Genomic DNA, 18401 nt, shown 5'->3' on the forward strand with positions numbered 1-18401 from the left:
TTTCTTCCAAGACCTTCTCATATGCTACTTATTTCTAAAGCTTTCATAATCCTCCCCACCTTGCAAACCAAATGCAAATGCTTCTCCATTTAATACTTCTCAACTCATTGACCTTACCTAGGGCAAAATAAGTTATTTGTTTTTTGTTTTTTTTTTTAAATAAATTTATTTATTTTATTTTTTTTGTTTTTGGCTGTGTTGGGTCTTCATTGTTGCGCACGGCCTTTCTCTAGTTGCGGCGAGCGGGGGCTACTCTTCTTTGCGGTGCACGGCCTTATTGCGGTGGCTTCTCTTGTTGTGGAGCACAGGCTGTAGGGAGCATGGGCTTCAGTAGTTGCAGCACGCGGGCTCAGTAGTTGTGGCTCACAGGCTCTAGAGCGCAGGCTCTGTAGTTGTGGCACACGGGCTTAGCTGCTCAGCAGCATGTGGGATCTTCCCGGACCGGGGCTCGAACCCGTGTACCCTGCACTGGCAGGCAGATTCTTAACCACTGCGCCACCAAGGGAGCCCTGTTTTTCTTATCTCTGCTGTAAATTTTAAGTTCCTTGAGGACAAGACAGAATTTTAGTCACGCTTTTAGTCACGCTTTTAGTCACACTTTTAGTCATTCTTCTTTGGATATGTACATTTTTAAATTACTTTCCCGAAACAACCGGAACCTAAGTACATTTTTTTTTTTTCTGATTTAACTGTCCTGTGGTAAAACTGCAACCATCTTCACAAGTGAGTTAAAATTTTATACAGTAATAAGAAACTACAGTTAAGTGGACTACAGAAAGTGTTACTTTGTTACTTCCCTACAACTACAAAGAGTATCTCTTTTATAATGGATGTCCATCAAAGAATTACAGTTTCAAAACTCCCTGATCCTTTTAAAAAATTACCAATTATATAAATCTGAAATCAAGTTTAAATTTCAGTGAGAAACAATAATTACAGAATATTTTTAAGAAGTTATAGGAAAACAATAAAAATTACAATACATTTTCCAAGTTTTATAGAGCCAAAGGCAGGTAGGAAAGGCAACCATACATACTCTAAATCACTTACACAGCCTCAGTTCTAGGCTGTTCCTCTGACCAGTTTTCCTTCCTTATGACATACGATTAGAAGCATTAGGAAAGTGGAATGGAGCAAAAATTCCAGAAGCCTTCACTAACAGTAAAGGGATAATAAAACATTTAGATCTAATTCATTTGACTTTTTCTAAATTTTTGCACAATTGCCTTTGACCTTGTGCAATTCTCTCTTGCCCTCAGAGGCATTCTGGATTATTAGGAGCCTAAGGAGAAGACTAACTGACTTCTCAGCAAAGTGAAAAAACAAGAATGAAATAATCTTAGATTTTTGGTTGGTTGGGTTTTGCAATATCCCTTTTTTATAGAAAACAGCCAGGGTTATATTCCTAAAACAGAGGTCAATGCATGTCGTTCCCTCTCCTTAAAAGCGTTCAGTTGGTTTCCATGGCCTCAGAACACAACCTAAAAATTCATGGGCCTCCACAATCCAACCTCCTTCCCCAGTCTGTTTTCACTGCCCAACTTTAAGCCTTCTCCACCAAGCACCTCTTACTACACCAAGCATGTGATGCTTGGAAGCTCACTCTCCCTTCTAACCTATTACAAGTCCATATCTTTTGAAGACAAGGTCAACTGTCACCATGAAGCAGGAAGCATTAAGTCATGTGTTCCTTAACATCCCCCTTTCTAAGCTAAAGTCATACCTTCTTTCTCTTTGCTCCCTAAAAATGTTGTGTTGATGCCTCATTTTTCTACTTATTTCATTCTGCCCTACGTTGCAGTTCAGTAGTTCACTTAACTCTCATACATTGATACTTTATTCAGTACATGTTTGTCACAACTGAAAACAGAATTTAACCAAGAAATTCAGTCTTTTTAAATTCAATATTCACAGAATTTGCTATATCCCCGCAAATTTACAATATCAACAAGCAGTCTATTTAAAAGATAATCTTTTCTAGTGAATTACATTTTAAAGAATGAATTAGGGGTGAGGGACAACTCGAATTCCATTTGGAGGCATCTTTGAGCTCGCTGAGTAGACATCATGAGCAAAGCTCACCCTCCAGACTTGAAGAAATTTATGGACAAGAAGTTATCATTGAAATTAAATGGTGGCAGACATGTCCAAGGAATATTGAGGGGATTTGATCCCTTTATGAATCTTGTGATAGATGAATGTGTGGAGATGGCAACTAGTAGGCAACAGAACAATATTAGAATGGTGGTAATACGAGGAAATAGTATCATCATGTTAGAAGCCTTGGAACGAGTATGAACAATGGTTGTCTTCACTAGAGAAATCAACTGCTTCCATATGTCCCCTCTCCACATTTTACTACGATGAAAATTGGGTCATGTACATTTTCTTACTGAAGTTTTTTGTTAAACTTCTGTAATAGTCAAAAAAAAAAAAAAGAAAGAAAAAGAATGAATTAGGGAATTCCTGGCAGTCCAGTGGTTAGGACTCGGTGCTTTCACTGCCGAGGGCCCAGGTTCAATCCCTGGTCAGGGAACTAAGATCCCACAAGCCTTGCAGCACAACCAAAAAAGAAAAAAAGAATGAATTATAAGAAAGAATAAATGGATACTCCAAAATAAGTATCTGTAGCTAATGAGCCCATTTTGAGAGGGTGTGAAATTTTCCTTGTTATTATTAAAGTTTTGCATCTCTTGGTCTAATACTCTCCTTGAGGACCAAGCAGGCTTTAGGATCCAATATTCTGTGTCACTGACCATGGCTATACTGACAAAATGGCCCCCAAAATGTGAGAATTCATTTTTGTGTGTGTATGAATTTTGTGTGTGTATGTATGTCTATTCTTGGTCTTTGACTCTGTGGATAAAAATCAGCCATGAGCCAAGCTGTGAAAGCTCAAAATGGATCACGTTAGAAAAACCTCTTTCTGCATTCTAACCCAATGCCAAGAATCAGACTGCACAGGAAGTTTCCTGACAGATCAGATTTTCAATCTCAAATGAGATTACACTAGCTCAGTCAGGCTCCCCAACTGTTTTAACCACTATAGAAAATAACCTGAAACAATTTTTAGATTTATTACACACATGTCTTCCTGTCACTGCAATTAAGAAATCAAGAACCTTCCTTTTTACTGGTGACATGATTTTATTCTCATAAACGAAGAAGTACATCCAGAAACAACAGCTCCTATGGCCTAAGGCTTAAAATAAACTACTCTAAAGTTTTTCATTGTTTTCTTATCTTTCACTGTTTGGATGGTTAATACTAAGCTCCATCTAGTAAGCCAATTCATTTTAATATCTGAAGCCACATCCTATCATTTTCTTTTAGTAGAACCACTGGGAGCTCTGCCACTCAAAACCCAATATTCCACTGAAGCTCCTCTATTGTCAAAGTGGATGACAACAGCTACTCCTGGAATTGTCCAGGTTAAAATGAACTCAGCTTGGCTATGATGTAGAAATGGAAGTTTCAGTCAGAGGTTAATTCAAATTTGGTATGAGGCAAGGTTGTTTCTTTCTGAAATCTGCCTGTGACCGCACCTACCTGCCTGGTAGGTAGCTCACTAGCTGGGCAAGAACGCAGGTCAGACTTTTCCATGTGTCAACAATGTGTCAATCTTGCCACATGATAAACCAGTACCCAAAGTTTAACAGGTATGTTTTCATTGAGATGACAACACAGAATACAAGTATTCCAGGTTCCCACCAGGGTTATTAAATAATGAGTTTTCTGCTGGGATACTCAGATTTATCTTTATATAAAGTTATATACCTGAACCACGTTAGTCATATCCTTCATAGAAAAGACTTAAGTTATATTTTAATGTTGTATTCTCAGAACGGAAAGCAGGTGGATTACTTTTTTTAAATAGGTCTTTGAAGAACATTTCTTCCTTTTACTTAAAGACCTGCTGAAAACACTTAGTACGTATATCTATCAGGATGTCTATAACACTTTTCTCTTAGAATTTCTTTAGAATTCATTACCAGAAAAAAAGTTCCTCTTGACAAATCAATAGCTTTCTTTTACCAGAATGAAAAGTGTATAATTTCTCTTTCCCTTTTTATCTTGACTTTCAAAAGTTTCAAAACTAAGTTACAATAACCACACTACACAAACTTACACATATACAAATTGTTGTAATTTGTATATTTACTTTTTCCTCCTGTCACATAGATTTTTGTTTCTTCTCCATATTTAACAGCCTCACCGTATATATAGTATTGTGGTAAGCTGCTCAAAACCTTTTTAAAAGCAGTAAGTGATATAAATTATAACTAAATAAAACTTTCCTGTAATAGCCTAATCTGCTATTTATTTTAACATTGAAAATATGTTATGTAGTCAAAATTCTAGTTCTTAAAAACAAATAAAGTAAGCCTTTAAAAGTTACACAGGGGCTTCCCTGGTGGCGCAGTGGTTGAGAATCTGCCTGCCAATGCAGGGGACACGGGTTCGAGCCCTGGTCTGGGAAGATCCCACATGCCGCGGAGCAACTAAGCCCGTGAGCCACAGCTACTGAGCCTGCGCGTCTGGAGCCTGTGCTCCGCAACAAGAGAGGCCGCGACAGTGAGAGGCCCGCGCACCGCGATGAAGAGTGGCCCCCACTTGCCGCAACTGGAGAAAGCCCTCACACAGAAACGAAGACCCAACACAGCCAAAAATAAATAAATAAATAAATAAAAATTAAAAAAAAAAAAAAGGAGATGCTTTGTGTTTTTAAAAAAAAAAAAAAAAAAGTTACACAAAAATTTGTGTTGAATGAATGATAGCCATGTGAGTGGCCAGAAAAGCACGAGGCCCAGGAGACTGCAACCAGCCCCACAAAACAGAAGCAGACAAAGGAGGGGGTGAAGTGAGCAACACTTTCAATACAGCACAGGCAGGAGGCGTGGCCCCCGGTGTCAGCAACAAAGGGCTGGAACCCAGAGCACGAGCAGTGCTGGTGAAGTGGGGAATCACAGTGCTGGTGAAGTGGGGAATCACGGCAGCTAGTCTGTGGTGGGCTGGGGAGTAACTAGGAGGCAAGGAATTGGAAATGCAAGTATCCTCACTGTTTCCAGAAGCTGGCTGTGAGGACAGGAGAGACAGCCAGGAGGGAACAGGAATGAAGGAGGAATTTTTCTCCTTCCCACCCCATTTTATTAATACGAAAGACTTGGCTGTTTCTATCCTTTATTCAGCAGCTATTTATGAGGTGCCTACAATGTGACAGGCAGTTCCAGGAGTCTGGGATAAATCAGTGAACAAAACAGATAAACATCCTTGCCATGGAGGAGTTTTCCTTCTAGTAGGGGAGAGGGGACATTAAAATAATAACTTAAGTCATTACACAGAATGTTCGGTGACTATAAGCGTTATGAAGGAGGAAAAGTACAGCAAAGTCAGGGGGCTCAGGAGTGTGGTTGGAAGGGGTGCCATGCAGGTGCATAAATGAGGTCAAAATAGGCCTGTTGAGGTAGTGAGGTTTAAGGAAAGACCTGAAGGAGGTAAAGGAATTAGCCAAGCAGATTTCAGGCAAAGAGTGTTCCAAGTGGAAGAAAGAGTCAGAGCAAAGGCCCTATTGTGGGACTGCGCCTCCTGTGTTCAAGGAACTGTGTGGGGGGAAACAGCGAAAGAGGGAAAGAAAAGTAGCCAATACAGGAAGTCCCCAAAGATTAGAAAAGGCAGTGATATACAAAACACAAGCCAAGGAGTTAGCTGAAGTCAGAGAGAGTAACCTTTCCCCTGAGACTGGAGGAAAGATGGTAAGAAAGAAGGCAGAATGTGAGCGTTTGGCATGGGGTGGGGGACAGCAGAGCCAAGGACCTCACTATGGAGAGCGAGGGTAGTTTGAATTGTTTTCTAATTATGGTAGGAAGGAAGGCACCAGAAGTTTTCAGTATTTTCTCAGAAAAGATGCCTGCTTGGTACATGATTATGTGATGAAGCAAACGAGGCTGTTCAGGCTCCTGCATAATTATTTCATGCTAACACAGCAGGCAAGATTGTCAAAGCAGGTACTGCTGTGGTTGGTATTCAGAGTTGCTGTATCCAAGGAATGTATTTCCTCAGAAAAATAAAATCAAATGAGGACTTGCTTTTAACTTCAGAGAAGAGAAAATTAGATCAAACCTATCAATTCATTCAATGTCAGAAGGCTATAAAGATTTATGGGCACGGGGAGATCAGCTCGGGGCTTTGTGACCACCTAGAGGGGTGGGGTAGGGAGGATGGGAGGGAGACACAAGAGGGAGGGGACATGGGGATATAGGTATATGTATAGCTGATTCACTTTGTTATAGAGCAGAAATTAATACAACATTGTAAAGCAATTATACTCCAATAAAGATGTTAAAAAAAAAAAGAAAAAGCCAGAGAAGTTTGTAAGCAAAGGAAGGGGAAGTGGGGGAATTCACGCCTTTTCTTTCCTATGAGGTTATAGGTAAGGTTTATGCCAAATATGGGGCAGTGGGGAGGCCTAACTAAAACGGTCAAGATTTTTGAAAAGCCAGTGTGGTGAACGGGGGAGGGAACTGAGCAGAAATGCTTTGACAGACACCAAAGACAGACTCAGGGGAAACCTAAGACTACACATCAACTGTGGCACCAATCCCCAGCACTGTGTGAGGTTTCTCCATGACACAGAGTAAAAAAGAGAGGCTACGGATGATAGGAATGATGCAAGGCTGGCATCCGCACGGTGGGTCTTGCAGAACAATAAAGAAGAATTAAAAACTTCAAGTGCTAGTAAGAAAATGGCTGAGGCAATGCACCCGGAAATCACAGTGGAGAAAAGGAAGACAAAGAAGCAAAATCTGAAAGGGGCCAATGGACCAAAGACTTGAGGTGGGAGAACACACAGCGTGACTACTAAAGTGAGAGCTGTAAATTATCATAGTTGAAGATCTGAAGGTGATGACATGTCAGAAGATATGGTCACAATACTGAGTTACTGGAACAGAATGAAGCCAACGTTTGCTTGAGCTGAAGTCAAGGAATTTTAAAGTTAAGGGTAGTTATAAAGGAAGATCAGCATAGTGGTCACTTACTACTTCTAGTGACCCTGGGGAAGTCATTTAGCCTCTGTCTCAGTTTCTTCATCTGTAAAATGGGGATAATTGTATCTATTTTATATGGTTGTTATAAAGATTAAGTTAGTGAGTAAATGTAAAGTGGTTAGAAAAGAGCCTGGCACATAGAAAGAGCTCAATATGAGTAAGCTATTTTATCATTATTGTTGTTGTGGCTGTTGTTTATACAGCCACAGATATCTGTCAGGATGATGTCAGAAATTCGGATGGAAGGGAGAAGTAAGCCAAGTCGTCAAACAGAGCAATGGTAGGTGATGGTGTAGTTGAATGATACACTTTGGCGTAAAAAATGTGGTATCATATGTAAAAAAATTCTAAAATCTATCAGACATTTACAATCTTGTGACTTAAAACATATATACAAACCACTACAAAACGGTAACAAAAGTACCAATCGAGTATTAGATAGTTAAGTATTATATGGCAATACAGAGAGGGAAGAGGCTCTGACTGAAAATCATGGAAACCACCATGGCAAGGGCAGCAATACACTAAACTGTACTAAAACAGAAAGGAGTTGGAGTTAACTTGATCTTACCATATCCACAGGCATATGGTAAAGTGAAACTTCCTTGAGAGTAAAGAACTAAATCTCTACACACACTCTTAATTAACTGGTAATGAATGTCCTAGAAGTGAGCATAAACGAATTACTGGGCCATTAATCGAAAAGTCCAACTCAGAAGTCCAAAGCACCCTTGGCAGGTTTTTGCTATTACAGTCACATCTGTTTCATTTATCTTCTACTGATGAGCTGCACGAAAAAAAAGTTCTAAATGTGTATTTACTCACACTCTTTTATGAACTCCAGAAATTCACCAGTATCTGTTCCAACAAGGCCATCTTTTAAAGAGAACTACATGAAGTAGATACGCTATACCTTTCCCTTCAGAGCCTTGTGAAATTATATCACATCAGTTTACAAGACCAAAGGGATATGCTTACTCCTGGAAAAGACCTGCTGTGATCAGCAGCCTGGGAAGGGGGTTTACAAACAAGGCAGGGGCCCTTTGTTGTCCTTTACTTTGTACCCAGGACAAGACCAAAGCGGGATGTGAGCTAGAAAGCTTTGGCCTTGGAGAGACTCTGTTGGCACTCTTCTTGGCAGTTTATTCCCTGCACAAATTCAAAGTGGGAAAGAGAAACAAAAGAAAAAAGGAAAACTGCATTCATATCTGGTCTTGAAAAGGAAAGTTTGCTTAGAAGCTATACTTAATTGGATAAACTTTGGAAAAACATTCATCAGAGCAGAGCTGCAGAGACTCACAAAATCTTGCCTCCAAATCAGACTCACAATCAGGTCTGATTTTACCAAATGCTGAAATTATGTTTAACCACAATTCTTCAGATCTTTTTTACTAATAAAGTCAATGTCAAAATTTAAATCTTAGAAATATTTCTTAATTGGGGCATGGAATTTAAAAACAGACATTCTGTATTTCTCACATGTTAACATAATGCAAAAAACACTAATTTCTGTTGAAGCCATGTTTGATTCAACCAAGTTTTAAAAGGAAAGCTTAATGATAAAATAGAAAATAAAGTGTTAAGACTTTTCTTAGAAAACCTTATCTGAAAATGTTTAAGTAGTTCAACTTTAGTTACAGGAATTTATTCATTAAGAAATGGAGTTTGAATGAAAGCGAAGGGCACAAAGAAGGCGGGCATGCAACTCTCCAGGACTTTTCCACATCTAGGATGTAGGAAAAGACAGATTTATAGGCTCACACTGAATACTTATTGATCATATCCAGATCTTTTTTACAACGCCAACATGTGTGCAATCTTCATACTCCATCCTTAAACTGTACATTACCAATTTCACTTGCCTCATAATCCAACAGCTATACCAAGTTAATTAGGGAGCATCACCTCGTTTCTTAGAGAACACAAGATTTTATTATGACTAAGCTAAGCTGACAAAATGCCAGCCTTTATATAAAATATCCACCATGATATCACCTCTTAAGAGCTATTCAAATCCAATCACCATACTTTCATGGGGCTCAGACAGACCCATCTAAGACACAAAACACGTTCAGTATCAGCAGAACAGCTGCCTAGAACAGTAAGAGATATGTGAGCAAGGGATCTGTTGACTATCTAATTTCAGCTACCTCGAGATTCCACAAAGATGACAACCTGCGGCCTCAGAAATACTGCTGCAAGCCTCTACCATCATCAGAATATTCCAGTTTACTTCACCTCTGCATACTGAGCTACTCTGAACATCTATCCACCCGACGCAACATACTAATTCCAGGCCTCCATCCTGATAAATTGGCCTTAGCAATCCTCAGATCTGCCTCTGTACAAGTCAGGCATCGCCATCCCTTCTGTGTCCATAGCCCTGGCCATAGAAGACGAACACAGAAACCCATCATTTCACCCCAACAAGAATGGAATCTTGAAGGCTCTCTGCCCTGGAAGCTCAATTAGCAATTCACCAAGGAGAAAAAGTGATTTTGGAGTTCCATTCTGGTTTTAGGGCCCGTAATGTTTTGTGTGGCACGAACAATGACTGGCTCGCTGGAGCAACCTCCCAACCCCCCCCAGTTTGGCTGTGGTGCGGCCCGTCACCCTGAAAGCTGCCAGGGCTGTCACTCGGTGCCTTCCAGCAACCGGACCTGGCTCCTAAAGGATTTGTCAGATCATCCTCCCAATATGGCTGCTAGAGTAATCCCGGGCTGCCGATCGCCGAGACCACACCAGCCTCCCCCCACGGCTGGCCAGCATCCAACAAGCCCCCTCCCTTCCCACCGCGCCCCTCCTCTCCAGTCCTTGCGCCATCGGCTCCCCCCTCCCACGCGATGCCCGCTCCTGCCTTCATCTGGCAAAAGGGCCCAACCACATTCCTAGCCGGAGCCCCGATGCCAACCAAAACGGGGGAGAGGGGATGGGGGGAAATAAGAAAGGGTAGCTTCAAGACGGAGCAGAGCCGCAATATGCGCAGAGAGTCCGGCGAACGGGCCGACAGCGGCGGCTCGGCTGACCTGTGGGCACGGCCGGAGCCTGGCGGCTCAGGGGCAGCGGAGGGCTGGTGCGGGGCGCTGCGGGGGACCCGGCAGGCCGCTGGACCCAAGCCCGGGGCTCGCGGGGACGGTCCCCCACCCCCGAGGCTGAGGCTCCCCAACCCCGCCCCGCCCCACCCCACCCCACCCGTTGCCCCGGTGGGGCAGCGCCCTCAGTACTCGCGGCTCCGGCCCGGCTCGGAGCTTCCCCCGCTCGGACCCCGCCGGCCCCTGCCCCGGCCGCCCCTCCCCCCGGGCGGCCCCCTCCTCAGGCCGGCGGCGAAGCGCCCCCCGCCGCCCTCCCCGCCCGCCGCCTTACCTCAACCGCGCTGCGGACAGACGGATGGGCGGGCGGGCCGGCCAGATCAGCAAGCGCCGCGGCGCGCGGGGGCGCGGGGAGCCCGGCACCGACGCTCCTCAGCGCGAGCAGCGGCCGCCGAGAGCCGCAGGGCGCCGCTCGGCAGCCCCATCACGCATCGGGCCAGCCCCGCACCGAGAGCCGCGGCGGGCGGAGGGCGGGAGCGCGAGAGACCGGGGCGCGGCGAAGGGCCGGCGGTGGCGGCTTCGGCGGTCGGGGAGCGGCTCGGCCTCACGCTGGCACCTCCCAACACCGCCGCCGTCTGACTACCCCGCGTCGGTCCTCGCGAAGCTCCGCCTGCAGCCGCCGGCGCCAGACACCGCCCGGAGCCCGGCCGCCGCGCGTCACCTCCGCCCGCCCCGGCGCCCGCGACTGACGCGGGCAGCGGCCAATCGGGTTGCAGAGCTCGGGGTGGCCGGCCAATCGCAGGGGAAGCCGGAGAAGGGATGCGGCGAGGAGAGGCGGAGACGGCGGGGCGCCCCCTGGTGGCTCAGAAGCCGGAGCGGGTGCGGGGGTGCGGCGTGGGCGAAGGCTGTGCCCGGAGTCCCCTCCAGGTTGACCCCCGAAGGGCGTAAGTCGGCAGCAGGCGCGCCGGGCTAACCCGATCATCCGCCTTGTAAGGGGACAAAGCAAGCCTAAGTGGGGCGGGGCGGGACTGTGGGGGCCAGAGGAGCAGAGACGATTGTGGGAGGCGGCCGAGTGTGGAGTCATTGTCCGTTTGGAAAACATCTCACGCGTTGAAGCCGCCGAACGCGGCGCAGTCGGAGCTGAAACACGCAAAGGGATGAGTATGATCCCGCAGAAAGCCCCCCGGCCTATTCTTATCGAGCCCGATCACAACACCTCCCACACGCCACCTTGGGAGAAAAGGCCGAATGAGTAATGGAAAAGCATGACTTAGTGGGCATTCAACTTGTCTCCTTGGGAGACCGAGTAAGGGCCGCGAGTAAAAGAGCAAAATGCTTTGTATCGCCCCGAGTTAAACGACCGAGCTCGCCTCTGGGAGATGCCCTTGAAGGAGGGTTATTGGAATTAAGAAACCCGAAGAACACAAGCGCTCTGGTAGCGATTTTTAAAAATCAGGTTTAGATTCAGCTCAAAAGAAAAAGCCCACAACTGTTCATGAGAGGTACAATTCAGCACTTAACAAAATATTAATTCAGTGGTAATATGTGAAATTATCATGCCAAGCATCACTATTTTATAAGGTTGTGAAATGCTTTTTGATTTACTAGCAGAAATTTAAAGTAAAATCGGATTTTCCCCCCGAATTCAATACAGTATTGTATTTAAAAAGCCTTCTTTATAAGCATAGACGCTAAAACATCAAAATTAAGTTTCTACACTAATAATTTTGGAAGATTTCCACCCCCGCTAAAGTCCTCATGCTCGCCATCCAGTCAACATCTATTGAACATTTCTCATTTCATTTAGAATTTAAACTTCACCTATCCACAAAAGGATTTGACATAGCTTACACTGAAGCTTACAAACAATAAAACTATATAGCGTTAAAGTAGGAGTAAAGTTAATTTTTTTAAATAATAAAAGGTTCTATGGTGGGGGCACTGTCTGGATAAGGGGAACACCTAGAAAGAGAAAATAATATTAAAAACCAGAGTCAAGGGCTTCCCTGGTGGCGTAGTGGTTAACAATCCGCCTGCCGATGTAGGGGACACGGGTTCGAGCCCTGGTCCGGGAAGATCCCACGTGCCGCGGAGCAACTAAGCCCGTGCGCCACAACTGCTGTGCTCTAGAGCCCGTGAGCCACAACTACCGAGCCCACGTGCCACAACTACTGAAGCCCGTGCGCCTAGAGCCCGTGCTCCACAATAAGAGAAGCCACCGCAATGAGAAGCCCGCGCACCTCAACGAAGAGTAGCCCCCGCTCACCGCAACTAGAGAAAACCCGCACACAGCAACAAAGACACAACTCAGCCAAAAATAAAATAAATAAAATAAATAAATTTATTTAAAACAAAACAAAACAAAATAGAGTCAAGGGAATGTGTCACCACTGAGCACAAAACCCAGCTCCTAGCTTCCTAAAGGCCAACACAAAAATGAACTTACAATGAGTTAATAAACAGAAGCTCATCAATTCATCAGTAGAAACCAACTTTTTCCTTAAAAAAAGAGCTCTTTGCATAAGTACTCTGATAAGCACCATGGAGAGTTACAAAAACCTGGATGGTAGTTAATATTGTTTGCGCTCTCAATGGAGCTCAAATTAAAAAGAACCTAAAACAGTGAAGGGAATGTGGTGGTAATCAGCCCTAGACAAATTAAGCAAAAGCACACAGAGAAGGGTCAATAGAGGCAGATTAGACTGTTCTAGGTTTCAAGATGAAAATAGCCTGGTCTGCATAAGCATTTTGCCCCTCTGACAGATGAAGTCACTCTGCAGAGCCCTTCAGATTCTCAGATTACAGATTTTGTACAAAGGCACCTCTCTAAAGTCAGAAAGTACTAGAAAATTGAATTTAGCAATGGCCCAGTAGAGTTATCCCTAGGATACAGGGAAAGAACACCAAAAGATTATTAGTGTGATGCACACAGCCATGCTACCACAACTAATAAGGTTTCTGGGTACAAGATCAATATACAAAAATCCGAAGTGCTCCTTTTCGTTAGGAATAGCCAACTAGAAGACGTGATATAAAGCGATTCTGTTAAAAATAGCAATAAAACTATTAAATGTTTAAGGATAAGTTGACAAAAGATGAGCAAGACCCATATGGAAAAAAGTTATACAACTGTATTGTTGAAACACATTAAAGAAGACCTAAATAAATAGAGGTACTGTATTCTTTATTTGGGGGCAGGAAGAAAATATTATGAAGATGTCAGTTCTTTCCAAGTTAGTCTATAAACTCAATGTAATTTCTTTTTTTTCTTTTTTTTTGGCTGCGTTGGGTCTTCTTTGCTGCATGCGGGCTTTCTCTAGTTGTGGCAAGCGGGGACTACTCTTCGTTGCGGTGCGCGGGCTTCTCATTGCGGTGGCTTCTCTTGTTGCGGAGCACGGGCTCTAGGCACGCAGGCTTCAGTAGTTGCAGCACACGGGCTCACTAGTTGTGGCTCATGGGCTCTAGAGCTCAGGCTCAGTAGTTGTGGCACATGGGTTTAGCTGCCCTGCGGCGTGTGGGATCTTCCCAGACCAGGGATCGAACCTGTGCCCCTTGCATTGGCAGGTGGATTCTTAACCACTGGACCATCAGGGAAGTCCTATAATTTCAGTGAATATTTCAACAGGATTTTTCATGGAATTTGACAAGGTGATGGTAAAATTCAAATGGTAAATCTATTCCATGTCCATTTTGAAAAAATCATATGCTAGAACAAATCCAAGAATATCCATGGCAATTTTGAAGAATGAGGTGTGGGGATTTGCCCATAAGTTAGTAAGATTTTCTGTAACATCATACTAATTAGAATTCTGTTGCATTGGCACAAGAATGTACAAATACAGAAATGGAACAGAATAGAGTCTAGAAACAGACCACGTGCATATGGGAATATAACATATGACAGCATTGGCATTACAAATCAATGGAGAAATGATAAACTATAAATGATAATAACTGATGTGGAATAATTGCTTAACTATATGGTAAAAAATGTGATCCTTACATCACACCATACAAAAAGTAAATTTCAGGTGGACTGAAAGCCTAAATCAGAAAAACAAAACTGGGCTTCCCTGGTGGCGCAGTGGTTAAGAATCCGCTTGCCAATGCAGGGGACACGGGTTCGAGCCCTGGTCCGGGAAGATCCCACATGCTGTGGAGCGCCTAAGCCTGGGCGCCACAACTACTGAGCCTGCGCTCTACAGCCCGCAAGCCATAACTACTGAGCCCATGTGCCACAACTACTGAAGTCTATGCGTCTAGAGCCTGTGTTCTGCAACAAAGAGAAGCCACCGCAATGAGAAGCTCACGCACCGCAACGAACAGTAGCCCCCGCTCGCCGCAACTAGAGAAAGCCCACGCGCAGCAATGAAGACCCAACGCAGCCAAAAATAAAATAAATAAAATAAAATAAATTAATTTAAAAAAAAGAAAAGCAAAACTGTAAATGGTTTAGTAGGAAATATAAAATATTTTTATGACCTTGAGATAAAAAGAGAAAAAAGTATTAATCACAAAGGACTGATGAATTTGACTATAATTTTTAGAAAACACTTCTATATAACAAAAGATATCATAAAACAAAGCAAACAACAAGCCATAGATTGGAAAAATATATTTGCAACACATTTCACCAATGAAGCATTCAGAATATATAAAGAAATTCAATCAATTTACAATAATACAAATCAGTCTGAAAATATAAACAACCTAGCAGGAAAAAAATGTGCAAAAGGTTACGAGTAGAAAATTCACAGAGGGGAATTCCCTGGCAGTCCAGTGGTTAGGACTCAGTGCTTTCACTACCAAGGGCTGAGGTTCAGTACCTGGTCAGGGAACTAAGATCGGCCACAAAAAAAAAAAAAAGAAGAAAGAAAGAAAAGAGAATTCACAGAGGAAGGTATGAAAAGACACCTAACTCACTGGAAATGAGATAGCATACCACATCCATCTAATTGCCAGAAATGAAAAGCGTAACAACACCAAGTGATGTCAGGGAGTGAAATGGCCCGACATTGTTAACAACCAGGCAAATAGAAGATGAGCATAGCCCCCTAACCCAGCAATTCCTCCTCCAGTATATACCCTAGAGAAACTCTTGCGTAGGTAGATAAAGAAACAGATACAAGAATGGTGTTTGCAATATTGTTTGTAATAGGGAAAAATGGAAATATCCATCAGCAGGAGAATGGATGAATAAATTGTGATGTAGTCACATAATCGAATACTACATGGCAGTAAAAATGAATGATCCAAAAAAAAAGAATGATCCAGAGCTACTATTTTTTTTTTTTTTTTGGCTGTGCCTCGTGGCTTGCAGGATCTTAGTTCCCTGACCAGGGATTGAACCCGGGGCCCCAGCAGTGAAAGTGCTGAGTCCTAACCACTGGACCGCCAGGGAACTCCCAAGAGCTACATTTAACAACACAGCTTTAGCAGTCAGGGCCCAGTCAGGAAACAGGAACCATGATAGTTGTTACAAGCACAGCAGATTTAATAGGTGAAATGGTTATCCCAATGCTCCCAGGCTCAAAGAGAAAAAAAAAGGAGAAAGGATGATAACTCAGAGACTAGAAACTGTAGCAAGGTGCTACACCCATGAGCATTGGGAGAACAAAAAGGAGGAGGGGATGTTACCAAAGCTAGGAGACTCGAGGAGGGGCCAGGACTGGAGCTGGGGATGAAGGGGAGCGGCCGCTGCATCGGGAGAAAGCACCAGAAGAAAGGAAAGAGCAAAAATGAAAGAAAAACCATGACTTCTCTCATCTCAATACCTCTTACTGGCAGAACCCAAAGGGAAACCAGCTGGCAAAGGAGCTTGAGAAATACAGACTACAGAAGGGTGGGTACAGGGCTGAGAAACAATTGGTAAATACCCAGCACAATGGCTTATCTCAAAAACATGAAGCTGAGCAAAAAAAAAAAAAATGATTTATGTGTGCCGTAGAATGTCATTTACAGATAAAGTTTGAAAACATGCAGAAGAACACTATATTATATAGTGCCCTATGTATAGTGTATATAGGACTATATTCACGTACAGTCGAAAACATGGGTGAGAATGATAATCACCAAATTCAGAATACAGGTTGTCCCAAGAGCGAGAAAAGAAAGGAAGCAGGACACAAGAAGCATCAACTCCATCTGTAATATTTTATTTCTTGGGAAAAAAAAATGATCCGAGGGTGGGAATGTTGACAGAGTTGGGTGTGGATACGTGGGTGGGTATCGTTATGTTAGTCTCTATCCTGTACTGCCTGTTACAAAATATTTCATCATTTAAAACGATATTTGGGAACTTCCCTGGTGGTCCAGTGGTAAAGAATCCGCCTTCCAATGCAGGGGACGTGGGTTCGATCCCTGGTCAGGGAACTAGGATTCCACATGCTGCAGGGTAACTAAGCCCACGCACCACAACTACTGAGCTCGCGCGCCTCAACTAGAGAGTCCGTGTGCTGCAACTAAGACCCGACGCAGCCAAAAATAAATTAAATAAATAAATAATAATTTTTTAAAAAAATAAATAAATAAAAAATAAAAACGATATTTGTCCTAAGGCATCCTAGCTCTGATCCCACCAGTAATCCTCTGCAGTCTGGGTCAGCAACTGGATCAGAGGGACTGACCAGTGGCAGCTGGACAAAGCATGAAGGGCTGAGTGCGCAGGAGACCATGAGCCATAATCCTCTCTCTGACCTGGTTTTAAGATGCGCTGGTCTCACAGCCTGCTATGTAAAAGGCCACCACATCTTGGCCAAACAGTTGGGCTTCCTGACTCAGAGTCTGTATTCATTCAAAGCTGCCGCATGGGGAATTCCCTGGGAGGGGGTCCAGTGGTTAGGTCCCCACGCTTCCACTGCAGGGGGCACGGGTTCAATCCCTGGTTGGGGAACTACGATCCCGCAGGCCACACGGTGTGGCAAAAAACAACAACAACGGCAACAAAACTGCCGCATGCCACCACTTGCACTGACAAAAATGTAGGAAGAGCTCATTTTCATTTCTGGGAGAATTAAGACTGCAGTCCTCTGCAGAATTATCCATGTCCATAAAGAGAATTATTTTCTGGTTATTTTAACCAAGATCAGGTAACACATGTACTTAAGTCTTGGATCATATTGCACATTTAAAAATAGAAACTTGGGGCTTCCCTGGTGGCGCAGTAGTTGAGAATCTGCCTGCCAATGCAGGGGACATGGGTTCGAGCCCTGGTCTGGGAAGATCCCACATGCCGCAGAGCAACTGGGCCCGTGAGCCACAATTACTGAGCCTGCGCGTCTGGAGCCTGTGCTCTGCAACAAGAGAGGCCGCGATAGTGAGAGGCCCGGGCACAGCGATGAAGAGTGGCCCCCGTTGCCACAACTAGAGAAAGCCCTCGCACAGAAACGAAGACCTAACACAGCTATAAATAAATAAAAATAAAAAATGACTAATACTCTAAAAAAAAAAAAAATAGAAACTGCTTATATTTTTGGACATAGGAGGTCGCCATGTTGAAGTAGAAAAGATCTGGGGTTTTTTTTGTGTGCGTCTTTTATTTATTCATTTTTAATATTTATTTATTTACTTGGCTGTGCCGAGTCTTAGTTGCGGTGTGTGGGACCTTTGCTGCAGCAGGCGGGATCTTTAGTTGCGGCATGCATGCAGCATCTAGTTCCCCGACGGGGGATCGAACCGGGACCCCCTGCACTGGGAGCGTGGAGTCCCAGCCGTTGGATCACCAGGGAAGTCCCCAGATCTGTTTTGGTTTTGTTTTTTTTTTAAATTAATTAATTAATTAATTTTTATCTGTGTTGGGTCTTCGTTTCTGTGCGAGGGCTTTCTCTAGTTGCGGCGAGTGGGGGCCACTCTTCATTGCGATGCGCGGGCCTCTCACTATCGTGGCCTCTCTTGTTGTGGAGCACAGGCTCCAGACGCGCAGGCTCAGTAGTTGTGGCTCACGGGCCCAGTTGCTCCGCGGCATGTGGGATCTTCCCAGACCAGGGCTCGAACCCGTGTCCCTTGCATTAGCAGGCAGATTCTCAACCACTGCGCCACCAGGGAAGCCCCCAGATCTGTTTTTTTATACAAAGTCCTTGTAAATATTAATTAGTTAACATCTATCTGATATAAGTACGTGTGTACAGATTGTATTAAACACTGTATTAAATAACAACAATTTAGAGCTCAAGATAAATCAATAAGAGCTCTTTTTTTTTTCAGTGAATACTTCGATAGAATGCAGTTTGGTTTGACTCATTAATATTAATATACAGTGACACCACTTATGCTGAGGTTATTTGGAATCAGAGAATCAAAACAGGAAAATATTTTAGAACTGGTTAGT

The 18401-nt window shown here is 43.7% G+C and overlaps 3 protein-coding genes across 11 annotated transcripts in view; 2 read left to right on the forward strand and 1 right to left on the reverse strand.

The window, feature by feature from the left end:
* The window catches only part of KIF1B (kinesin family member 1B), a 144564-nt gene extending 133857 nt beyond the window's left edge, over positions 1 to 10707 (reverse strand). For all 9 annotated transcript variants that reach the window (XM_061184991.1, XM_061184988.1, XM_061184987.1 and 6 more), the window contains exon 1: positions 10410 to 10707. The gene's annotated coding sequence lies outside the window, so the exon portion shown is untranslated. The remainder of the gene's footprint in view (positions 1 to 10409) is intronic.
* Positions 2064 to 2299, forward strand: LOC133088959 (small nuclear ribonucleoprotein G-like). The gene has a single exon (XM_061187112.1). The coding sequence runs from the start codon at positions 2068 to 2070 to the stop codon at positions 2296 to 2298; it is 231 nt and encodes a 76-aa protein (XP_061043095.1). The 5' UTR covers positions 2064 to 2067; the 3' UTR covers position 2299.
* LOC133087287 (proline-rich protein HaeIII subfamily 1-like) lies at positions 10025 to 10714 on the forward strand. Its single transcript, XM_061184128.1, has one exon. The coding sequence runs from the start codon at positions 10025 to 10027 to the stop codon at positions 10712 to 10714; it is 690 nt and encodes a 229-aa protein (XP_061040111.1).
* Positions 10715 to 18401: the final 7687 nt, after the last annotated feature.

This window comes from Eubalaena glacialis, chromosome 3 (genome assembly GCF_028564815.1).
Source record: "Eubalaena glacialis isolate mEubGla1 chromosome 3, mEubGla1.1.hap2.+ XY, whole genome shotgun sequence".
Lineage (NCBI taxonomy): Eukaryota > Metazoa > Chordata > Mammalia > Artiodactyla > Balaenidae > Eubalaena > Eubalaena glacialis.